Source organism: Heloderma suspectum, chromosome 4 (genome assembly GCF_057233095.1).
Source record: "Heloderma suspectum isolate Gila_16-S chromosome 4, 16-S_ref, whole genome shotgun sequence".
Lineage (NCBI taxonomy): Eukaryota > Metazoa > Chordata > Lepidosauria > Squamata > Helodermatidae > Heloderma > Heloderma suspectum.
Window position 1 is genome coordinate 304,930,086 of NC_139461.1, and position 25,912 is coordinate 304,955,997.

At 45.3% G+C, this 25,912-nt stretch overlaps 1 protein-coding gene across 3 annotated transcripts in view; it reads left to right on the plus strand.

Annotated features, from left to right (window-relative positions):
• BIRC7 (baculoviral IAP repeat containing 7) overlaps nucleotides 1–16,477 on the plus strand; it is a 32,694-nt gene extending 16,217 nt beyond the window's left edge. The window contains exons 3-8 of one of the 3 annotated variants that reach the window (XM_084854378.1): nucleotides 1,997–2,096; nucleotides 4,809–4,863; nucleotides 4,950–4,995; nucleotides 11,154–11,231; nucleotides 12,599–12,806; nucleotides 15,973–16,477. In XM_084854378.1, the coding sequence (XP_084710504.1) occupies nucleotides 1,997–2,096; nucleotides 4,809–4,863; nucleotides 4,950–4,995; nucleotides 11,154–11,231; nucleotides 12,599–12,798 (479 nt within the window). In that variant the 3' untranslated portion in view covers nucleotides 12,799–12,806; nucleotides 15,973–16,477. The remainder of the gene's footprint in view (nucleotides 1–1,996; nucleotides 2,097–4,808; nucleotides 4,864–4,949; nucleotides 4,996–11,153; nucleotides 11,232–12,598; nucleotides 12,807–15,972) is intronic. The other 2 variants (XM_084854379.1, XM_084854380.1) reach the window with 2 other exon arrangements.
• The last annotated feature ends 9,435 nt before the right edge of the window (nucleotides 16,478–25,912 follow it).

Below are 25,912 nucleotides of genomic sequence, written 5' to 3' on the forward strand. Positions count from 1 at the left end.
TTGGGTCAGTCTTCCCCAGCCTGGTACCCTTCAGATCTCTTGGGCTACAACTCCCAACATCCCCTGGCCAGCATGGTTCTCAACTGCTCATTAATGCTACATCTAGCCTTAAGAGTGAGTACCTCTAAATGTGGTGGTTCCATTTTAGCCATTGCAGTGACTAATTGCCGTTGATCCATCCTCTCTAAATGTAGTCTAATCTTCCTTTACAAGCTTCTTAAGTTTTAGCCAAGAAACTCTAATGCAGGGATCGGCAACTTGTGGCCTGCCAAATTTTTGGCCTACAAATCCCATCATCCCTCACCATTGACTATGCTGGCTAGGGCTGATGGGAGTTGTAGGCTAAAACATCTGGAGAGCTGGAAGTTGCCCACCCCTACTCTAGAGGGCTGGCCTGTTGGGCAAACTTCTCCTTATGGTTGTGTACAACCCCAGAGCGGAGGTAGGTAGGACATGGCTGTACTCCGCTGCGCTTAACATCAAAGGCCCCCGCCCCAGAGATGGCTGTCAGATCTTCTGCCACCACCACCCTCTCAGCACATATACTTTAAACTTGTTTTCGTATTACTTTTCCACTTGCCTGGCAGCAAATTATTCCCTCTGGGAGAATTATATCCTCATCATGTCTTTATATTGTACCATTTTGTATGGCTAGCTGCCATACAAAAGGGAGATGTAGCTCTAGCCGGATTTCTTGCCCCACCACTCAAAATGCATGGGTATTTCTATTGGAGTGCAGCAAAAGGTATGTGATACTGGGTGCAGAATTCAGCTACCAGAGAACCCCTGCTGCCATGCTTTTTTCCTCAATCCCCATGAATTCCTAGCCATTATATATGCAACAGAGCTGTGCGCATGTTCTTAAAGCTTGCTGAGATCTCAAAAACCAGAGTGGTGGTGGTTGAGGGGAGGGAGGGTTGGCTCTATCCTCCCTCTTTTCCCATCATGAACAAAACCAGAATTAACTAATGCAGGTAAGCCAAGTTGCAGCTTAAACTGTGCATAACTTTATACAGGTCACAGAATGTAGAGTGAACCCAGCTGTGTGCACAGCTGTCCTACTGGTCTATGATCAGTGTGACAAAAGTCAGTGTAAGGTGGGTTTGGGTTGACTCTTTGACTTGTGCATTGGGTTTATATTGTGGTTCTCTTTGCTTTTCATCTTTAGTTCTAGTGACAGTGGTCTTGACTGCTGCAGCCAATCAATCTAAAATTATTTCTAGGCCACCTTTAAGGGTGAAGCAATACTCCCAGCTCTTGATGAAAGCTATAGAATCATAGAATCGTAGGATTAGAAGGGGCCTACAAGACCATTGAGTCCAACCCCCTGCTCAATGCAGGAATCTAAGTCAAATCATCCCTGACAGATGGCTGTCCAGCCTCATCTTGAATGCCTCCGGTGTGGGAGAGCCCACCACCTCCCTAGGGAATTGGTTCCATTATCGTCTTGCTCTACCAGTCAGGAAGTTTTTCCTGATGTTCAGCCGGAATCTGGCTTCTTGTAACTTGAGCCCATGATTCCATGTCCTGCACTCTAGGAGAAGAGATCCTGGCCTTCCTCTCTGTGACAACCTTTCAAGTACTTGAAGGGCGCTCTCATATCTCCCCTCAGTCTTCTCTTCTCAAGGCTAAACATGCCCAGTTCTTTCAGCCTCTCCTCATAGGGCTTTGTTTCCAGTCCCCTGATCATCTTCATTGCCCTCCTCTGAACACTCTCCAGCTTGTCTGCACCCTTCTTAAAGTGTGGTGCCCAGAACTGGACTCTCTTGGTCGCAGGCCTTAGAATCATCTTTCTGATCCTGAGAGCCATTCCCAGCATCATGATCTGACAGTGCATCTACAGAAGGACTCTGTGTGTGTGTGTGTGTGTGTGTGTGTGTGTGTGTGTATGCGCGCGCGCACACACACACACACACAACTCCTTTGTAGCAATAACCCTTGGTTTCAGTTGCTATTGACTAATGTGAGACCTTTTTGTTACGGATGTTATTTTCAGGTGAGGGAGATCGTGTGCGTTGTTTCTACTGTGATGGTGTTTTGAGGAGCTGGGAACGTGGAGATGATCCCTGGGTGGAGCATGCCAGATGGTTTCCAAGGTAACACTTCCCTAAATACATATTGCTGCCCCCTCCCTTACAAGAAACTGTGAACAGCTGACCCTTTAGACAGAAGGGTTCAAATACGTCTTGGATGTCGCTGGTAATGGCAAGCTCCCTCCTTCACCCCCACTCCAAATATGTAGTGCTAGTTTACTAGCTTTTACTAGGAATTTATTGGGGCGGGCCCTACCATTAGGCAGAATGAGTCATCTGCCTCAGGCAGCTGATATTTAGGGGGTGATGAAAGGGCAGCAGATTGTTAAGTTATTTAACCTATAGTTGTTGTTGTTGTTGTCTTTTTACTGCCAGGGAGACTGAGAAGTTATTGTGGGATATTTCTGTATGGGGCACCAGAATAACTTGGCTGGCCTTGATTAAGAGGGTAAAAAGAGCCCTGCTGGATCAGACCAAGGCTTCATCTGGTCCAGTATTTTATTCACACAGTGGCCAAACAGCTGCCCATGGGAAACCCATATGCAGGACATGAATGTAACAGCAGACCTCCCTCCCACATTCCCCAGCAACTGGTGTACATAAGCATACTGCCTCTGAGACTGGAGGTAGCAGAGAGCCATCAGGACTAGTAGCTATTGTACTAGTACTGAACTAGTAGCCATTACTGTATACTTTGCCTTGGGAGGGGTGGGGGTACTATTTGCTGCTCCACCTTGGGCCTCCGAATGTCTTGGGCCTTCCGAGACACATGTCCTTTCAAAGCAGCTTACAAATATCACACAGGCTCAGTAATAAAATGCAGTAAACAATGTTAACATGTATATATTCATAGTTGGGGGTGGGGGGAGGGGACGGCCAGTCCAGCCAGAGTAGGCACTGGCTGCCCTGCTGAACAGCACCAATGAATGTTCAGGTCACCTGAACACAGAGGCGGCTATGCAGTTTTCACGAGGGTAGGATTTTCCAGTTGTTTGCCTTACTCCACTGAATGCTCAACTAGCCTGTTATTGTGGATCCTTCCACATGATGTGCAGGCTGGCTTAGCTGTGCAGCAGATCGTTGCTGGCTTAGATCCTTAACTGCTGATCCGTAACAACAAGTTTCTCTAAATGGTTACTATATTTGGGGTTTTATTTGTAGCTGCAAATACGTGCAGTTTTGCTTCTGGAAACAACATCCACATATACTTGTAGTATTTCCTCCTAGCTCCAGCTTGAACTCTGACTGGACCGAGGTATACATGAGTGCAGCGGAGGTGTTCTCGTTTAAGCCACTTCAGTGTCACGCCATTTTGAGGCTCCCAATCTCTTCTTCAGCAAAGGCTGCTGCTATTGCAAGAGACCTGCTCAAGACCGGTAGCTTGCTTTTACGGGAGCCTCTTAAACAAGCAGCCAGGCTAACAGTCCCATCTGATGTCTGTTCACTTTACATGAGTCCAGTCAAGCTTGCTCATGGGATCGTAGCACTGGATGGGATTTTGGAGGCCGTCTAATCCATCTGCCTGCTCAGTGCAGGCTCTCCAATGAATGATGCAGCTACAGCAGGGGTCCCCAGCACAGCATCCATGGGTGCCATGGCATTCGCAGGTACCTCCAATGGTGCCCCGCAAAAGGGTCTCCAACGTGGTGCCCATGCCCCCCCCATTTTTTAAATACATAGACATGGATTTGTATGAAGTGCATACAACTTTCTAGCAATTATACATAGGCTTCAACAAAAGCAGACCAAATATCCAAATAAGTATCCATTTGAAGGTGGCATTTATATGCCACCCATTCAGATACTGAAAGCGTTATAAGTGTTACATTACTGCATTATAAGGGGTGAGCGTTTATCCTTCCAACGTCATAATATCAGTGTTTTAGCTGTCAAAAGGGCACAGAGAATCCATTTACACTGAGCATCTGTTAAGTTCCATGAAGCAGGTAAATAATTTATAAGAGTGTGTACAGCAGAGAATATGAAAGACTTGTAATAACTTCCTCCCCAAAAGAAGCAACTACTAGACATTGCCAAGACATATGTTTAAAGGAAGCATTTGTTCTATCGCATCAGTAGCAATTAGCCGAGTTAGGCAATCCCTTATTAAAAAGACATTGCGGTGTCCGATAGACATGAAACAAAAGTTTTTGCTGAATATTAAGATCCATAGACGCCACAGGTAGATGCCAAAGTGGCGATCCACTGAGTAGGCATTTTGTGGTGGTGCCCACAGCAGTTTCTCAAATTCCCAAATGTGCCCATGGTTCCAAAAAGGTTGGGAACCCCTGAGCTACAGCATCCCTGATAGGTGGCCATCTAGCCTCTGCTTAAATACATCCAGTGAAGGAGAACCCATCAGCTTCTGAGGAAGTCATTCCACCATTGAACAGCCTTCGCTGCTGAGAAGTCTTTTCCAAATGTTTATCACCTTTTCTTGACTGCGACTTCCAGCCATTGGTTCCCGCCCTGCTGTTATTGCTAGGCCTGGTCCCAATGGAGGAGATAAATCTGTGTCTCAGCTGTACCAAGCCTGGCTTGGGCCCAACTTTATAGAAGCAATGGGACTCCCCCCCCCCCCATCCTCTCTTACCTGCTGCAGCCTCAGATCTGGTCCGGAGGGTACTCACATAGCTTTGGATCTTGATCTTTGATGTTTCAATGGCATTTGGGTTTTCAAACAAACTGGTTGGAACCCCCAACAGTATTTGTGACTGGCTTGGTTTCTGACCTCCTTGCTCCTCCTCCTCTTAACCCCCACCCCACCTTCTATAGGTGTAAATTCCTGGTGCAGTCCAGAGCGAGATACTTCAGTACTCCTGCGTCTCCGGTGAGTGTCTATTTATGTGTAAGGTCTAAGGCTTAAGTAAAACTGGATGTTTCTAGTTAATGATGCATATTTCATGTTGACTTCAGGAAGCCAGCTTGTATCAGCCTGAACAACGTCCTGCAAGTCCCCAAGGTAGGTATTTGCATAACTTTGAGCTCTTATTCGAAAGGAGGCCTATCTCTCGGGGTGCTAGTGATGCTATGCTTGGGCTGGCATCTTTGTTGTCAACAGGGTATTGGGAAGCATATAGAAGAGACATTGGTCTCTGCCTGAGAGCCTGCAACCTGGCACATGAATAAGATGGGATGCAGGTGAAAAATTAGAGCCTGGGGGTTGAAAATGAACAGCTGGTAACAGCATAACTGTACCAAGCTGAAAGAAAATAAGATAAGTGGATTGAGGGCTGAGTTTCTAAGAACCTGGGGTACAATCCAGTGGGTTACCAATGCTAATGGCACTGTATTGGTGTTATCACTGCTTTTTCCTATTCTTGTTGCATTGTGCAAGAGTTGGTGTATGCCAGTACAACATCATTAGCGCTGGGACACCACTGGATACTATGCATAGACAGCAATACCAGTCAAAGAAAGGGGAAGAATATGTCCAGGCTTGCGGGGGCAGGGGAGGAATGCCACTCTAGTTTGCTGAGTAAATTAATGGGAGAAATGGCTATTTAATTGAAATGGCTATTTAACTTCCCATCCCTTCCCCACTCTGTCTTTACAGATAGTGTGGGCAATCTGGATTTACTTCCCCAGTGCCTGGCCACAATGGTGCAAAGTGCCTTCCAGATGGGCTTTACCCTTAATTTGGTGCTGAGGAAAAGTCCGGAGATGGGAACTAGTTATCCATCTGTGTCTGAACTGGTCTTGGGCTTGCTTCAGGTGGGGTGGGGGATCAAAGCCGCCAGGGAGAGGATGCAACGGGTATGATGTACAGCCCCCTGCCGGAATAACTGTAGTAGGGATGGCATGGGCACTCGATTCATTCTGGGAATCCGCCTGCCCTGCCGAGCTCTACTTGCTGAGCCCCTGCTCTCCCCCTGCCCACTCTCAGCGAATGGCCTGCACTCACCCCGGCAGCCTCGTCGAGCTTCCCGGTTGCCATTTTCTGAGGAATAAAATGGCAATTGCAAAAACGCACGAATTTGTGCACATGTGGAAATGTGCATTTTTGTGAATGCGCACATCCGCATATGCAAAAATGTACATTTTGTGAGTGCATATTTGTGTATGCGCAAAATGCATATTATGAAAAATGCGCATTTCACGCATGCAAAAAAATGTGCATTTTTGCAATTGCCCTTTTTTTTTTTTTTAGGGATGGCGACTGCAGAGCTCAACAAGGCCGCTGGGGTGAGTGCGGGCTGCTCACCGAGAGTGGGAGGGGCTTGAGTGCAGTCTGGGGACTGCCGAACACGGGCAGGGGCTGGGCAGGAGTCCAGAGAACCTGGACGGGGGTGAGTTCGCACATCCCTGAACTGTAGTGTTTAAAGCGCTTAAAATATGCTGCAAAGATAAGAGCCCTGTAAAGTAGGTTAGTATCCCCATCCTGCAGATGGATGTGCCAAGGATGAAACAGGTAAATCATTCTCAGGCTGTCTAATGTGTTCATGACAAAAGGGAACTCCCTGGTTCTTGGCTGTGTCTCTGAGCCGCTTAAGTATCTTCCGCACTCCTGTATGTTTGCTCTAAATGCACTTCCTTCTCCTGTGAGCACAGGAACACATGCTGAACTGAAGATAAATGTTTCTGAAGACCGGTTTGCTTCTTACCATCTTTGATACCTGCATTACTTCTCTAGTGGCTTCCATCAGCTGTTCTTCATTTGTTTTTTGTACCTGAAGGCCAAAGCAACAAGTCATTAGTGACATTTCTTGTTAATGTTATTAACAGGACCAATTTAACTCACCTTGCGTGTACAAAAAGGTGCAATTGTACTCTTAATAAGCCATTGGCCTCTCCAAGTAAAACTCTCATCTGGGTAGAAAAACCACAGGGTTAGCCACTGATTCATATTGAGGATCCAATAACTCGTTGAGGTGGAGGAGAAATGTCTTCCTACATTAGCTACTGTCCTCCTCCATTTAGCTTTGTAACATGTTTTGTCATCTGCTGTAATGTGCAGTTTAGCTTGCTTCCTGGGGTAATAATCTGCAAGAAATGACTGTGTTAAGGGCTATGCAGTGTCATGTTTAAAACAGTATGAAATTAAATGAATGCACCCACACCTGTTTTACTTTCAAAACAAAAGATGGAAAGCGAAAGTAATGTTACCAATGACCATGTATGTCTTTACTCTTTTATTTCATCTTCATTTTACATGGGCACCCTTTTTCCAAACTGTCTCAAACTTGGCCAGTCTGATAACTGGGGCAGAGGTCTGATGCCTAGGAAAGACGGGGTGGCAGAATACCTGCACATTTTGTGTCATTTGGATGAAAATATCTAAGTTATAGGCAGCAGAAGACATGATGGATTTCCTTCAAAGCAATGTGAAAATGAAAACTAAAGCAATTTAAAATAATGGCCCAGTTCTCATGTCACAACAACTCAAGGTTGTTGTTTCCCCCACAAACCCCAGGTTCTAACTCAGGCTTTTCGGGGGGAGACAATCTGGTATTCCGGTTCAGTCATCGCACTAAACAACCCAGGGATGGAGCATTCCCGGACTGTTTCGCTGCTCCCAAAGGGAGTGGGCGCAACTGAGCTAGCATGCTGCCTCATTCATAGTAACCCACGGTTAAAAAAACAAAACTAGGGTTGCCATGATGTGTGAACCAGGCCAATATGAATGTGGACTGGATTTTTTTATTTTTTTTTTTGTACACCCCAGATTGGATGTCTCACACCTTGGGCTGTATCTAATGTTAGTCTAACATAGTCTATTCATTTCAATGGGTCTACTCTAAGTAGGACTAAACATTGGATACAACCCCTTGTTAACTCCTGTTGTCTGACTGTGTCTATGCAATAATTAAATTAAGGCCTGTTTGGCAATGTAGGTGTTCTAAAAGACTTTTGCATGCAAGGAAAACAAATTCTGATGCCCTGAATAGACTGGGATCTGATTTTCATTCCGTTTATTACATTTCTATAGTGCCCAATAGCCAAAGCTCTCTGGGTGGTTTTTGTTGTTCAGTTGTGTACAACTCTTCGTGACCCCATGGACCATAGCACGCCAGGCCTTCCTGTCCTGCGCTCTCTCCCGGAGCGTGCTCAAGTTCATATTCATTGCATCCGTGATGCTATCTAGCCATCTCATCCTCTGCTGTCCCCTTCTCCTTTTGCCTTCAGTCTTTCCCAGCATCAGGGTCTTTTCCAGAGAGTTTTCTCTTCGCATTAGGTGGCCAAAATATTGGAGCTTCAGCTTCAGCTGTCCTTCCAATGAACACTCAGGGTTGATTTCCTTTAGTATGGACTGATTTGACCTCCGTGCAGTCCAGGGGACTCGTAAGAGTCTTCTCCAGCACCACAGTTCGAAAGCATCGATTCTTTGGCGCTCAGCCTTCCTTATAGTCCAGCTCTCACAGCCATACATTACTACTGGGAAAACCATAGCTTTGATTAGACGGACCTTTGTCGGCAAAATGATGTCTCTGCTTCTTACTATGCTGTCTAGGTTGGCCATAGCTTTCCTCCCAAGGAGCAAGCGTCTTTTAATTTCATGGCTACAGTCACCGTCTGCGGTGATCTTGGAGCCCAAGAAAGTAAAATCTGTCACTGCTTCCATTTCTTCCCCTTCTATATGCCTGGAAGTGATGGGGCCAGATGCCATGATCTTAGTTTTTTTAATGTTGAGTTTCAAACCAGCTTTTGCACTCTCCACTTTCACCCTCAACAACAGACTCTTGAGATCCTCTTCGCTTTCTGCCATTAGGGTGGTATCATCTGCATATCGGAGGTTGTTGATAATTCTCCCAGCAATCTTAATTCCGACCTGTGATTCATCCAACCCGGCATTTCTCATGATGTACTCTGCATATAAGTTAAATAAGCAGGGTGACAACATGCAGCCTTGTCGTACTCATTTCCCAATTTTGAACCACTCGGTTGTTCCATGTCTGGCTCTTACTGTTGCTTCTTGACCCTCGTATTACATACATCATGTTAATTCCTTGTGCTATATAAGTATCTCACTTCTTCCAGTTGAACTGAAATATTGGTTTAGGAGCAGAAAAATTCAATAAGGGTGCAATCCTATGCATGTTTAGACAAAGAAAAAGCCTAAAGCTCCCAGCATGCTGGCTAGGGCATGCTGGGAGTTGTAGGCCTTTTCTCTGTCTAAACATGCATAGGATTGCACCCTAAAGTTGTTTTTTTTTTTTAATATTTCTTGGCCACCTATCAGGGCGGAAGCATTCCCAAGGCAGTGTACAACAATAAAAAACTAAACACATAGTTTAGATATATGGACTCCTTATTTTAATGCATATGTTTAAAATAGGAATATTGAATCTTTCTTTCTTTCCTTTTTATTAATGATGTGGATAATTATTGTGAATGGATATGCTTTTGTTTTGTTTTGTTGTCCTTTTTGATGTTGTTCTTGTTGATTGTTTTCCCTCCTCTTTTTTGTTTGTTAGAATTGCAAATAATTTTAAAAAAGAAAGAATAACCATTCACTTTGCTGTACCATAAAGCATTGTATGGAAAAGAGAATTTGACAGAGAATACTACAACCTGTAAAGATGTCCATTCATCTTGACACTTGAGGTGACTGGAGGGATGTGATATTAATTCTGACAAATGCTAATAATTTGTAAGCATTGTATTCCCTCCAGCATGAGTGGGGAATTCAACTCTCTGTTGCCCAGACTTTTCTATGTGTATCATAAAACCTCCTTTTCTAAGCAACATTTTTTTATGTGGTGAAGACACACTGCTTCTTGTAGCCAAGGCTGTACAGGGACACACACGTTTATTTATTTATTTATTTATTTATACATATACACACACACACACACACACACACACACACAAACACATGCACGCATGCTTAAGTGCATTAGTTACATTGCAAAACTATTCTCCCATATTCTTACCATCTGGTTACATCTAGAATAATAAGAGTGGCTGTCTGTCTGTCCATCCGTCAGCACCATAGCATCATGTCCATAAAACCTAGAAAGCTGAAACTTGGTATGCATACTAAAGAGACCCTAGGGGTGTGAACTTCAGGGTTATGTTGTTTTTAAAATGCATTAATTAATTTTAATAAATTTAAAGATGTGCATATGGCTGAAGCCTGCAGTAACATCTTCAGGCACTAGGGGAAGATTTACCTAACCAGCATATAGCTTTGCAGTCCGTACAGTTTGAAGTCAGGGAATATTAGTAGGCTGAGGGACAGATGTATATGCCTCCCCCACCTTCCGGAGAATGGAGTGGACAAACCCCACCCTCAAAGAGTTATAGAGGTGCACCATGGCAGGGGCCATGGCTAAGTGTCACAGTGGGCATGGCTTCATCAGACATGTCTGCTGGATGTGCATAGGATTGCACCCTAAGACACACTTAATGTGGATTTAATGTCACGTTCAAATAAGTTCAAAGCTTTCCCTGGAAAGTATTTTTATTGAAATATCTGGTAGGGCTGCAAATATCCATAACTCAAGAGCACACACTTTCCTTATGTAGTTTTAAATTTAAGGAATTTTTGTAAGTATCTGAAAACTGTTAGCATGCTAATTTAGCATGCCCAAGTTGCTATGTTAATTAGGGAATGTGTGCATCCTTCATAGTCATCTGAAAGTTAATTACAACTTCAAGTAGTTTCACTATGACCAGAACTGTATCCATAATGTTTTATAAAACAATGATTTTTTAGAAATTTCTAAATTAAAATAACAGCAGTAGAGAATTTTCCACTATGGAAAATATCCATGTGTAGTAACAGTTTCTTGCCAGTGCTTCTTTTTAAATTGAAAAGCAGTGATTTCAAGCAATACCAAAATGTTCTCTGGTGTAACAAAATGATTCTTTCACATATGCAAATAGCTACTTAATGGCTGTGATGAACATACATGTCTGAAGAGCCCCAAATCTTTGTGTGTGGATGCAGCAACCTCTGATCAGGGCATTTGAACTTCTTAAGTGCAATCTTGTGTAGGTTTACTGAGAAATAAGTTGTATTGAGTTCAAGGGGGGTTTACATCCAGGTAAGCACATATAGGGTTTCAGCCTTAGATGGCTTTGGGGCCCTATGAAGACTTTGCTTGGCTTAGGGAACTTCTGAATTGGGCTTTTTAATGTGTGTTCATTCTTCTGTCTGTGTCTGTGTACACACAGAGCCTGCTCAAAGAGAGCAAGATCCTTGGAGAATGAGAAGAGGAGCAGAAACAGAAACAGAACATCCAAATGAACAAGGTAAGTTTTATGGAAGAAATCCATGGAGGAGATCACCTGGGTGGAGAAACAGCAGCAATCCAATCCTTGGCTAATCAAAATAAAACTTGCACATTATTGTATGGGATCCAGACTTAAACATACTTGGACTAGACCTATTGAAATCATGACTAATTAGTTATTCTGAATCCAACCCATCATGTGAAGCTACAGTTGCCAAACCTCATTTCTCGAGGAAGGGGCAATCTCCCCCTTGCAAAAAATAAAAAATAAAAAATGCATCACTCACCTCAACACTGGCAAAAGCAAAGACATACATGGGTTGAATAGCATGTGTTTGGAAAAGCATTTGGAAGCTAATGGTCTTCAGTATTTCTAATTCCTGAATAGCTGGCTTGAATTTGGTGCCTTATTGGTGGCTTTGTGGATCGGGCCCCAACTGAAAAGTGGGGAATTAGTTGAGTGCATTCAGTTTGTCAGCTTCAAGTTTATTCTGAAACTTTTCAGAAAGGTGCTTGCCTCTGTGGTTTGGGAGTTCCCATACCGCTGATGGAAATAAGAGATTCCCTAGAATCAGTTAGAGTAATGATGATACAACTCGATTTGCATACTTCTGAGCCTGGGGTTGTTTGGCACCGATATTCACATCGGCATTAGCATAGGATCGGTATAACTTCCCTTCTTAGTGCCCCTGCCATTCCCCCTTTGAGCAATTAGGGTTTTCTTGGGGGAGGGTTAGATAAAAACTTAACGTTGGCACCACGGGAAGCATTCTTTTCAACCCTAAATGCTGCAAGGGGTAATGGGGACACTGCAGGCCAGATGCAGAGGCCCTCATGGGCTGCATCCTGCCCATGGAATGGAGGTTTCCCACCCCTGATTTAATCATTTACGTCCCGCCTCTTCCGACCAATTTGGGCGCTCAGAGCAGCTTGTAGACACAATAGAAACAACTGAAACTTTTAACACAAGAAAATAAAAAAGTTTTATACAGCAGTGCAGCACTAAAACTATAGAGCATCCCCCGCCCCCAACCAAAACCCTGTCATGCAAATGCATGTGGTGTATTGGTTCACCCAGAAGGTTTTTTTTTTTTTTTACCATTTTGTCAGAGTTGGTTGGCTCTTTAAAAAAAAAAAAAAAATACCCGAGAGGATGGATTCATATAACCAGTTTGCACCACTAGAGAAGGGAGGGAGTTGCTACCTAGGAACTTCCCTTCGCAAATGATGCATGAATACATTCTCTGTGCATCTATGGCTCAGCTGGGATTTTAACCAGACCTTACGGGGACTAGTCTGGGCCCTCTTTTTGGTGCCCTGATGTAGTGGAGTGCAAGGCTGTCGGGGCTATTATGGTCTGTCTGTTGAACCTCTTCCTCTTCCTAGCATCTTTCTTGAGCATGGAGGAGAAGCTGCGCCAGCTTCAGGAGGAACGCATGTGCAAAGTGTGCATGGACAAAGACGTGTCCATCGTCCTGGTGCCTTGTGGCCACTTAGTGGTGTGTGCAGACTGTGCTTCGAATCTAAGGTGCTGCCCCATCTGCAGAGGGGTCATTCGGGACAGCATTCAAGCCTTCCTTTCCTGAACTGGAAGGTGAGCAAGGAGAGCGATGTAGGAAACCCAACTGAAGGACAATAGCATCAGTAGAGCCAGTGAGCTGTGAGCCGGCGTGGTGTAGTGGTTAGAGCCTTGGACTGGGACTTGGGAAATCCAGGTTCTAGGCACCACTCAGCCATGAAGCTCACTTGCTGATTTTGGGCCAGTCACTGACTCTCAGCCTAACCTACCTCACAGGGTTGTTCTGAGGATAAAATGGAGAGGAGGAGGATCATGTATTCTGCCTTAGGTTTCTTGTAAGAGAAAAAAGGCAAGACATAAATGTAATATTAATCTGTATACAGTGGCGTGAGGAGGGGCGGTGGGAGTAGCAGCAGAGCTCCGTAACTAGTGGGCTAGCTTTGAACTTGAAGAAGGGGCACTCTTTGAACAGTGTCCCTCTTTTTAAAAGAGAGAGAGAGAGAGAGAGCGCCATTGACCAGAACTGTAACATTAGGAGATAATCTATTTGCAATCTTTTTTGATTAAAAAGATGCTCTAAACAAGTGGGCAAGCATACTTTTTTTTTTAAAAAAATGACAATACAAAGACTTTAAAAAAAAACTGTGGGGAGTAGACACATTTCCCCCCCCCACACACACACACACACTCTTCTCTTGGGGGAACGGCTGTTCTAAGATGAAAAGGATAACCAAAGTGATGGGAGCCTGGAGCAACTCCCCTGTGAGGAAACGTTTGGGTCTTTTTGGTTTAGAAAGGCTGGTGGCATTGGAAACATGTTAACAGGGTGAAAAATTAAGCATGGTTTGGAAAAAGTAGGTGGGGAAGATCTTTCTTTTCCTCGTCATACTAGAACCTGTGGTCATCTCACAAAGCTGAATGGTGGGAGCTTCAGGACTGACAGAAGAAAGTACTACTTCATACAGTGCATGGTTAAAACTGTAGAATTCATTGCCACACAGTATAGCTATGGCTGTCAAGGTCTTTAAAGGAGGATTAGACAAATTCATAGAAGATAAGACTATCAATAGCTACCAGTCAGGATGTCTGTAGGCCATCTCCAGTGAATCGGCCAGTATGCCTCTGAATAACAGTTGCCTTCGTGTCCTGCTTGTGGGTTTCCCAGAGGCATCTGGTTGGCCACTGGGAAATGGGGTGCTTGCCTCGGTAGGCCTTTGGACCTACCAGCTTCTTCTCATGATGGTGCTTGCTGCATCAAGTGATCAGTTTTGACTATTTCTTTGACAAGGAGATGGCCTGCTTGTTGCATGTGACTTGGCTAGCATAGCAGATGATGGAGAGATAGGAACCTGCCACAGACAGACTCAGGCATTTGGGCCAGCCACCTCAGTACTGTCCACACTGACGGACAGCAGCTCTCCAGGTTTTCGGACAGGCATCTGTCCCGGTCCTACTTGGAGATGCCAGGAATTAAACCTGGGGCCTTCAGTGTGCGAAATGTATGTTCTACCACTGAGCTACTGTCCCTCCCCAAAGTAGCTAGGACAATGCTTGCACTCATCCTAGGAACAAAGTGGGTTGCTTTTTCCAGTCGTTGAATGAAGTACCATGGGAAAGTGGTAATCCTATTAAGTATGGATGCTCAGCTGATTGGAGGGGAGTTTTTTTGGCAGCTTGCCTTAGAGACCAAGTTTGTGGTCAGGACAGGATGTATTGTCTTCTCTGGCAACTTCTTGTTCTTCTAGTCTGCCCAGCTTTGAACTCTTGGCCTTGGGCAGCTTCGTACATGTCTGATATACTGTAACACAGGGGTGCAGAACCATAATTCTGGGGCCCAAATCTGGACTGCCAGGGTCCAGTCCAGCCCAAGAGGTTCCCCAGATGGCCACACCCCCTTAATAACAGAAAAAGAGCCATTCTGGATCAGACCAAGGGTCCATCTAGTCCAGCATTCTGTACACACAGTGGCCAGCCAGCTGTCAACCAGAAACCCACAAGCAGGACCCAAGTGCAACAGCACTCTCCCACCCATGTTCCCCAGCAACTGGTGTACACAGGCTCACTGCCTGGAGGTAGCATGTAGCCACCAAGAAAATGGCCCTACCCCTTTTCCCCCCAACCACAGTTTTTTTCCCTGTTCTAAAAGAGGGAGAAAGACTCTCTCCTAAGGCTTGATAAATAGCAGCAAGACCCTGAGACTAAAATATGCTGGTAATTTTGGCCCCATGCCTGTTGCCTTCGGCTAGGGATGCTGGAGAAATCCACAACGGATCCAAATGAGTTTGGATTTCTAGGCATCCAACCTTCAGCGGACTGACTTTTTCCAAGCCACGCAGATTCCACGGACACGCAGACCAGTTTTTCACAATTAATACAAATTAGTGCAAGTAGAATAAAATTTGAATTAAAAAAACCTTCAATTTCATGAACGGAATGAAAGACACCTGACAATCTGCGCAATACAGATGGAATGGATTTAACAAAGTCCTTGCATCTCCACCCATCAGTGGAACGTGGCCCCTGAGAGCTTCTCCGAAATGAAATTTGGCCCTTTCAAGCTGAAAGAAGCTCTGCACCCCTTCTGCAGACTGCAGCAGAAACCATTTCTCTTGGGTAGATAACCTGCCATGGCTGGCATACCTGTGCACATCGCTGGATATCCGGCCGTGTTTTCAAGCCAGGACGTAGACATGTCTACAATGGTATGTTATCTACTAAGCAGCACTTAGTGAAGGCGTGACATGCCGGTTTTCAAGGGCAGATCTGCCGTGTGGGTTTGGCCCACTTCACATAAATCTGTGTGGGTCCAGCTGTTGCAAGAGGGGAGGTTGAAGTTCTCCCATCAGTGGAGGCTGGTGGCTGCAATGTCAGTGGGGTGGTGAATCGAGCACCTTGGATAGCTCCTTCAGAGTTCTGACTGAAACCCGGAGCTGATTCACCACCCCACTGACATTGCAGCCATCCACTTCCAGTGGTTTTCATTTGTCAGCTGGTTAGCCTACCTCTTGGCCATGCTCCTGTACTGAACCACGTCTTAAGTCTGCATTGGAATACTTAGGAACAATTGCCATGCGAGCAGCCAGGGGCTTAGACAGTTAACATTTGGGGGTGGGCAGGGGACGACAAGCTGCCATTCCATCTTGTTAGGTGCAAGATGGGACTGGCAAGTAAACAATGAGAGGGAAGAGAGTGGCAGAGGAAAGCATTCCTGGTACAATAAGGGTATGTTTTGCTCTTTCAGAACCTTCAGAGGCAGACCCTCCTTCCTCTTGGTGAACCGGTTTCTGCCCGTAAAGATCCTGCCTGAGAAAGGGATCTCCACCGAAGAAACTTCTGAATGGGTGTTGGCAATCTGGGGGACATGCTCCCCCCACCCCCAAACCAACTTGCAGGACTTCTCCATGCATGTTCTTTGGGTTAGTTTTGGGAAGGAGAGATGCTTCCATTTCCGTAGCGTAAAAGATCAGGGTCAAAATAATTCTGGAGGTGTTTCTGCTCTGTAAACTGACTGGCAGCTTTTTCTAGAGGATTACTCAAATTTAAGATACAGTTCAAAAAGCCTGTGCTTAAAGAAGACAGTTTTTTTCTAGCGTATTTAGTAGCTTGGTGGATTTGTATTTTGTATTTGTTTTTTTTAAGAAACAAAAACAAACCTATTTTTTGACTTGAATGCTTATGTCTTCCTTTTTTGGAATAAAATTATCTATTTTACCTTTTTGGACATGTAATAAATCCTGGAAAGTCTCTCTTGCTTGTCACATTCTTGTCTGCAGCTGCATCAAGTGCTGGATATCCTCTTCACTCACTGCTTTCCCTATACAGGAAGTAAAGCGCATAACAGTGAGTTGACCATATGATGACTGCATCATGTGTACATGCAGCCAAGTGTGGAATTGTACATGATGTACAAAATACATTTTTGTCTTTTTGTTTCCTGTGTAGGGAATAAAATAGAGCTGTGCCCAAATGACCCCTTGAAATTCTCTACCCTACTAATTGCAGGCAGAAAAACTGAGAGGACGATTTCACCGAATTTCTCCAGGGGGAGGAGAAATTCTCAACAGTTTCTCACAGGGAGAGCTCACCATTGGCAGCAGAGGTTGTAGCACAGCTTCTTTTTTTTCTCATAAGGGTTTTTGGTTTTTCTGTGCTGTCACTGCAAGTAGCCACAGCATCAACTGTGTTGCTAGACAGGCCCCCATTTTGCATCCCCCATAATGCAGGTGGGAGTTGGGGTAGCGCTTTGGCCAGCTCCGATTAGGCAGTGGAGCTAATGCTGTGCCAAAATCTGTCCTCCAATTTTCTGCACGTTTTCTTACCCAGTGGAAGAGGCTTCCATTGTTTTGCCTCATTCTCAAAGTGTTTCATAATTTCTTTTTGTGGTGTTTTTGAGCTTACCTAATCACTGTGAGGTGGCCATGGGTGCTGTGTGTGTGTTTTCTTTCTATTACCCATCTTTCCATGCAGCCTTCCTGGCTGCCTGCACTTCCTGATCCAAAAAAGCCCTATGGGAGGAATTACTTCATGATGTCGTCTGCCATGGGCTTTAATTGATGTGTGGGAAGCTGAGGAGGCTACAGGCTGCCGGAGAGATGATTGTACAATGAAAAACAGGACCCGTGTGCACAGTCCTTGGCCACCTCATAAGTAAGGTAAGCACAAAAAACCCAACCCATGAGAATTTCTCTGAAGTTTTCCTCACCACTGCATTTTTTCCCCAAAGCCATTTTTCTATTAAATTAAATGGGAATAGTTAAAAAAAAATGGGAGAAATTTTCAGCACAGCACTAGAACAGAGTAATGTTGGATCACTTTTTATTGGGCAGGATGGGGGGTGAGGGGTAGAGAAATTCATTGCTAGCTTTACCTCTTCCGAGTTTGTTTCCCTCTGTGGGACCTGAACCAGGAAGCAGCTTAAAGAGCTGAGGAAAAGAACAACAGAATGGGATTGAGGAGCTTAATGGGCATTAAAAACAGATGGTCAGTGGAGGTTAGGGTGATGGAGACCGCTAGCCAGAGAGATAAGGCACATTGCTGGGCAATGGTTTTGAGATCTTAGCAGCTGCTTTCTTTCAACAGTGTATGAGGACTCCAGGGCCAGTAAGTGCAAACTCAGGAATACCATAATATCCCAGTGTATCACATCTGACATCTCTACACCAGCCTAAAATCCTGCATTTAAAATGGAGCGTTCTGCTTCCATTTTAAATGCAGGATCACGATGGGCTCCCTTTACACGCGCTTCCTTCTCCCTCCACCTTTCCCCCCTGATCTGAGTCTTCTGTATGTTTAATTTTACAGCGACTAGGTGGCGCTGTGGTCTCGCTCCTCTTCTTGCCACTTTTCCTTTTTCACGAGGGAACTGAAGCGCAACTCAAGCACAGTAATCTAATAGCTCATTATCTCTGATCTTTTAAAAAACGGAATAAAGGTCATTTAGTGCGGGAGACACCCTGGAGGTTAACAACATCACCTAAGGGGTCCGCAAACTTCCATGAGTGAGCAGTCTAAATAGCAGGATAAAAGCTCCATGGGAAGAAGCCCTTCGTTTACCTTTCTCTGCTCTTTTCTCTCTTTCGTCTCCCCCCACACATGCACTCTTGCCTTAACTTACATACATAAAAATGAATTCATAATATTGTTACCACCTTTTAGGGTGATCCAGTGGAGGCTGGTGGCGCTGATGTCAGTGGGTGGTGGATCCACTCCAGTTTTCAGTCAGAACTCTAAAGGAGCTATCCAAGGTGTGGCACACCAGCCTTCACCGGGGTGCTCCAAAGACACAGGGTGGGGTCCAGCAGAATTGGTGTGATGCTCTATGGCTAGTGTCACCTGGAGCAGGTTTCAGCATCCACCTCAGTGGCACCCCTGCTGCATTTTTTTTACCCCCCCCCCCAACATAAGTGAAGGCTGGGCACCAGTCACTCTCGCAGGTGAAACAATAAGAAAACAACTTGGGTCCACACAGAGGGATCCTGCAAGGGGCTGTACAATGTGTGTGTGCATATGCGTGCACACACATGTAGAATACATAAAGATGCACTCTACCTCTCCCCTGCCTCCTGCCATTTTGTGGCATGGGGTCCGTACTTCTACATACTCCAGCCTGTTGTAATGACAGGTACTATTTGGGGGGGGTGTGTGCAAACAATAGCGAATCTTGTGGCAATCCCCTTTTTCCAGTAGAGGGCAGCATCAGCCTAATAATACGACAGTTTAGGAAAAGGAAAGCGGGAGACCTCTCCAGTACAGAATTGCTTACAGATGTCGAGCAGCATCTCTGTAAGTTCCTTTTTAAAAGCTGGAGCTCTACTTCCAGTTCACCATGCTGTGGCGAAATACAGCCTTTTTGAAGCTGTAAACTGCCTCCAGTGCTAAATGGAGAAGAAAGGAGCTTGCTTCCCTGTAGCCTGACGACGCACAAGTCGGTAGGTGAGGGAATAAGTTTCTTGTTTTGCCATGTGCTTCTCTCTGAGGCTCAATGAAAGAGACTCTCTCGGTACCAACAGGTGAGCTATTAGGATGCTGACCCCAGCATTGTGATCTTGGCTTTTGGTGCAGCTGGCTGCAGATTCAGCTAAAACCCTGAATCAAGAATTGCATTCTTGAATCAGAAAGCCTTTCTTTTCTTCCTTCCATCCCAGAAGTGAGTAGCTGGGGTTAACCACAGAGATAAAATGGTCAGGATATATTGCTGATGTGTTAAGAAAGCTCGAGGCAAATTGCCTTGTATAGGAACATAGCTAAATCATGTAATGAAAAAACACGGAGGAAGTTGCACCATACATATGTAGCACAATGTGCAGGTTGCGCCCCAAACAGCAGCTTTACCGAGGCGATTTTCATCAAGACCACAGTGTGAGAGGAGAGGGTCACGATATCCTCCATCTCCTCCATGAGCCTAGTCCAGGTCCCCACCCCTGCCATGACTGCTATTTAAAGTTATTTTTTTTAAAGAAAATACGAGTCTGAGCTAGATCATGTATAGTTTGTCTCATTGTCAAATCAGGGATTGTCACTGTGTCCATCCACCTGTGGGCTGCATCCCACTCTGGCTGTTGTCTGAGTGTACTTTACATTGTTAGGTGTAGACGTAACAATGTAGGAAACATAATGTATCCACGAAACATAATGTATGAAGGAGCCCCAACACCCTCTGGATTGAGATCCAACTGTCTTCCCTTGAGGTTGTACCCCTGTTGTGAACAGGGATGGGTGAATCTCCCAACGTTCGGTCTGAGGGTGGGGTCCTCCATGGGGAAATCTGGGATGCTTGGGCTCACTGGATTTCCCCAGAGCCCTGCGTGCGCCCACCAGATTTACGTAAAAGTAGATGCTTTATGGCCACAAATGGCATAAAATACACCAATTATGGTCGTAATTTTCCCACGATAGGCTAATGGCAGGCGCTGGAGATTTTATAATGCTGGAGATTTCCCCCCCATGGGAAATCCGAAGGATTCGGAGGTGAGTGGAACTGGTCTGCTGTGGACTCCACAGGTCGGGTTCTTGGGAATTTGGCCTCATTGGAGTCTGCAGCAGATTTCTAGTTGGGAAGGTATCTTGTTCTCCAACACGAACTGTGTTAAAAGAACTACACTGGCTCCCTATTAGCTACTGAGCCATGTAAAAGGTTATGTTATTGTCATACAAAGCCCTAACGAACTCGGGACCAGGATACCTAGCAGACTGCCTGCCCGTATGCATACCCAGCCAACCTTTAAGATCATCAGAGGACACCTTGCTGGTCATTCCAAAATGAATAGAATGTCGCCATGCGATACCCTGAGGTTGAGTGGCACAACCCTCTGGAAAACCCTCCCTTGTACTGTTCGGCAGGCGGAAAATGTGGCATCTTTCAAAGACCTCCTGTCAATACACGTGTTCACCCAACCTTTCCCTGGGCTGTAATTACATGAATAACGCTGGTCCATTTTACTGCTCCTTGAATGTTTTTTTTTAAATTGGAATTGGAATTGTTTTTAATGTGTTTTTAATATTGTATTCTAAACGTTCAAAATTGGTTCAAAATTGGGAAAGGAGTACGACAAGGCTGCATATTGTCACCCTGCTTATTTAACTTATATGCAGAGTACATCATGAGAAATGCCGGGTTGGATGAATCAGAGGTCGGAATTAAGATTGCCGGGAGAATTATCAACAACCTCCGATATGCAGACGATACCACCCTAATGGCAGAAAGCGAAGAGGATCTCAAGAGCCTCTTGTTGAGGGTGAAAGAGGAGAGTGCAAAAGCTGGTTTGAAACTCAACATTAAAAAAACGAAGATCATGGCATCTGGCCCCATCACTTCCTGGCATATAGAAGGGGAAGAAATGGAAGCAGTGACAGATTTTACTTTCTTGGGCTCCAAGATCACTGCAGATGGTGACTGTAGCCATGAAATTAAAAGACGCTTGCTCCTTGGGAGGAAAGCTATGGCCAACCTAGACAGCATAGTAAGAAGCAGAGACATCACCTTGCCGACAAAGGTCTGTCGTGTCTAATCAAAGCTATGGTTTTCCCAGTAGTAATGTATGGCTGTGAGAGCTGGACTATAAGGAAGGCTGAGCGCCGAAGAATTGATGCTTTTGAACTGTGGTGCTGGAGAAGACTCTTACGAGTCCCCTGGGCTGCAAGGAGGTCAAATCAGTCCATCCTAAAGGAAATCAACCCTGAGTGCTCATTGGAAGGACAGATAATGAAGCTGAAGCTCCAATATTTTGGCCACCTAATGTGAAGAGAAAACTCCCTGGAAAAGACCCTGATGCTGGGAAAGACTGAAGGCCAAAGGAGAAGGGGACGGCAGAGGATGAGATGGCTAGATAGCATCACGGATGCAATGAATATGAACTTGAGCACGCTCCGGGAGAGAGCGCAGGACAGGAAGGCCTGGTGTGCTATGGTCCATGGGGTCACGAAGAGTCGGACACGACTGAACAACAACAACAAAATTCTAAACGGTTAATATTTATATGTGAACTGCTTAGGGATTTTATTACATTCAGTGGTATATAAATATTACAAAAAAATGAATAAACTGGATTTATTTATTCATTTTGCCTCCTGAAGTGTGATACTTTTGCTGGCTAATGTACCCATTGCTACTGACATTGGCACATGAAATGTGCTTACATGAGGACCATGGACACACATTGGCTGTGATGAAGTCATTAGTGATGGTTAACAATGTGTGATACCCCACCCACACCGAACAATTTTGTAGAATTTACTTCTGCGATTGTTTTTCTCTCTTTCTGCTGAGGAGCTGAAACGTTAATTCAACACCATTTTCATTTTAGCTTAAAAGTAGTTAGACTGTCCTTTCATGGGTGATGTTCGTCATGTTTGTAGTTCCCTGTTTCGGATTATGAATTTGCCCAGCTATCGATGCTTAATGCTTGAAATGAGTGTCATTTCCCCCAAGAGGTTCTTCTCTGGTTCATAGAATCATAGGATAGTAGGGTTGGAAGGGGCCTACAAGACCATCGAGTCCAACCCCAATTGATTCAGAATATAAAGTGAGATCCTACACATGCACAGGCAGCCAGCATTGGGACTGAGTAGGCTGTTTTGTAGGTGCATATATGATCGATGAAACTGCTGTGGAACGACATGACCAGACCACCTAAGGACATAAGAGCCCTGTTGGATCAGACCAAGGGTCCATCTAGTCCACCATTCTGTTGACGCAGTGGCCAACCAGCTGCCCACCAGAAACCCACAAACAGGGCATGACTGCAACAGCAGCCTCCTGACCATGTTCCCCAGCAACTGGTGTACATAGGCATACTGCCTTTGATACTGGAGGTAGCATGTAGCATCAGGACTGGTAGCCATTGATAGCCTTCTCCAGGAATTTGTCTAATCCCCTTTGAAACCCAACCAAACTGGTGGTCATCACTGCCTCTTGTAGTGGTGAATTCCCTAGTTTAACGATGTGCTGTGTGAAGTCCTTCCTTTTATCTGCCCTGAGTCTCCTGCTAACCGGCTCTAGTATTATGACAAAGGGAGAAAAAGTCTCCTCATCCACATTCTCCAGGCCATGCATAATTTTGTACACCTCTATCATGTCTCTTCTCACTTCCCTTTTTTCAAAGCTAAACAGTCCCAGACATTGTAACCCTTCCTCACAGGGTTGCTCCAGCCCCTTCATTGTTTTAGTAGCCTTTCTCTGCACCTGACCACACAGCCTTCTGATGGTGAGTGTCTTCTCAATTTGGGTCAATTATCTCGTTTCTCCCAACCAGATATAGAACTCTGTCCTGTTCCCAGGTGTGTTGTTTTTGGAGGGGTGGGCATTTGAATACAACTCTCTGGGGGCATGCATGTGGCACCATCAGCATCCATGCGCCATCACTGGGCCCCTCCTGCCCTCATAGAGGCCATTCCAGCCAACTGCCCTGTGAGCAGAGGAAGTCAGCTGTCACCATCTCTTCAAATTGGCTTTTTATTTTTACAATTTTTAGTTATAGAGAATAGATTCCCCCCTCCCCCCTTATTCCTTGCATGTCATGTTTGAATTTAGAGTGTAAGTCTGAGGGCGGGGATTGTCATGGTAATTCGTAAGTCACTCTGGGAACCTTTTTGGTGAAAGGGTGGGTTATAAATATTATTAAATAAGTAAAATTACAAACTTGAAGAAAACTCTTGGGTAAAGGTGACCCGCCCCCCCCATGAATTCTACAAGTAAGCTTGTAATACTCAGCCACAGGACCAAGCCAAGACGTTTTGCTGCCTGAGGCAAATGAGAAAATGGAATCTCATTCAATCCTCCATTCCATAATGCTGATGGGGCTGGCAGTTGAATCTTACTTCAATGCTGGTGATGGGACAGCTTCTTATTATTTATTGCATTTCTATCCTGCCTTTTTTCCTCTTGCAAGGAACCCAAGGCGGCTTACATTCTCCTCCTCCCCCTCCCCTCCTCCACTTTATCCTCACAACAACAGCCTTGTGGGGTAGGTTGAGCTGAGAGTCTGACTGGCATGTTGTCCCAAAAGGTTTGATGGACAGATGGTTCAGATGACAAGTGTTGTATTTAAAGCATTAATTTATTAGAACAGTAACAAAGAACAGAGAAAATTCATGCTAATTACAAAAACAAAAACTGTCTTCTAGAGGATTCCGGTGTGGAGCCCTTTTGTAGAAGCTTTATAGGACACCATACCAGATTATATAGAGGCCTCCTCCTCCCCACAACCCATGCAATGGACACAAGGATAGTCCTAATTCTTGGCCACTTGGCACCTGCATTGCTATTATGATCAGAATGTGTGCGTCTCCTTTGTGCTTCCTCCTTGGACCCCACATTCCTATTGAGAGGTGTGTGGAGTCATGGCAGGTGATAAATAGATGCCTTTAGGTCATGTGGTTTCATGGGAAGAGGGGAGAGGGAAGGACAGAACCTCTCTGGAGGGGGGGGTGCCTGTTCATGAATGAAGGGTGGAGAATCATAGAATCATAGAATGGTAGGGTCGGAAGGGGCCTACAAGGCCATCAAGTCCAACCCCCTCCTCAATGCAGGAATCCAAGTCAGAGCATCCCTGGCAGGTGGCTGTCCAGCCTCTGGACAGCCAGGCTTTTGCGCTGTCACAAAATTTTTGTGACGTTTTGTGCACATCCCTGGCACAAAAGCCAGGGTGGGTGCATGTGTGACCTTTACTCCTGCAGGGGTGGGGAGCATGTGGCCTCACGCCTGTCGCTGCTCTCAGGTGAGACATGATACAACTTACTCAAGGGCATTTTTGCCCAGTCAGTTGCCCAGTGTCCCAACCCCAGAGTAGAATGCTAAGAAGAAAAGTCTCTTTTTTCTTCTCATCACCTGGAAAGTCTCCGTGATATGACCATTGGAGATGTACTGCAAGAAAGGCACATATATGTTGCCTGTGACAGACAGACAACCTTAGCATGATGACCAATAGAAGAAGCTTGCTGGAGAGGCACCCATGAGCTGAAACGTAGTAGCCATCTTTGTTACTAATCAGGAATGGCCAACAGCGGTATTCTCAAAGGCCACCCAATTCTGCAGACGGTGGTCCAGGGTTCAAAATGCATACCGCTGACGCACATGCTGACCTGCTCACAAGTGGTCCAAGCTATATAATCAAGTTGAGTCCCATGTACCACAAATGGCTTCAGGGCATGGACAAAACCCCAGAGAGATCTAACGTTCACTAAAGATAGGGGTGTTGAACTTCTTCAGCCCAGTGCCCAAGTTCCATTTTGAAGAAGCTCTCAGGGACTGCAATCCAGTGGTGGGAGGAGCCAGAGGCAAAGGAGGTGGAGACAAAGGTAAACGGAGTGGGGTCACGTACCAGCCTATTTTAGCATAGAGGTCTTCCTGCCAGTAACTAAGCCCTAGGAGAGGAGAGGCATTTCCATCTTTTAGAATGGGGGAAAATGGCACAAGAGCCAGGTAACCACCAAATGATTGGTGGGTGGGGGAAAGTGGGTGAGGCCAGGGAAAGGGGGAGCGGCCATCTTGGGAACCCCAGAGGGCCAGATTTGGGCCCCCGGCTTGAGGTTCCACACCCCTGACTTAGGAAAATATCTGTGTGATTTTAACCAAACCTTTCCAGCTCCATCATAGCACTAATGGGATCCAATTGTGAAATAGAATCCAAAAAGGGAGTCCAAGAGGTGGTTGTGGCAGCTGGAGGAGATTAGAGGGCAGCTGAACCAGGAAATTATAGGCTGGGATCAGGGTGGAGGGCAGCAGCTAGGAATGAGCTGGAGTGGACTGGGCACAAGTTTAGGGAAGGAGATGCAAGTGCAGTGGAGGTCACATGGCTGTTGGCCACAAGCACACATGCGCATGACCATTTTCAGTCATCAGTGTGGACTGAAATAAGTACATTGACTCATGTGGGATTTATTTTGAAGCAAACCTGTACTTGTGGGAAACCCGCCCAATGGTGCTGTAGTTGCCAAAGGAGACAAATCACTGAGCTACATAGGGCCAGTCAATGTATTTGGTATGCTTATGTTCTTAAGCCTGTAAAATCATACCAAATACATTGACTGGCCCTATGTAGCTCAGTGATTTGTCTCCCTTTGGCAACTATAGCACCACTGGGCGGGTTTCCCACAAGTACAGCATGATCCCCTCCAGGTTTGCTTCAAAATAAATCCCACATGAGTGGGCTCTGCTCTGCTGGATCAGACCAAAGGTCCAACTA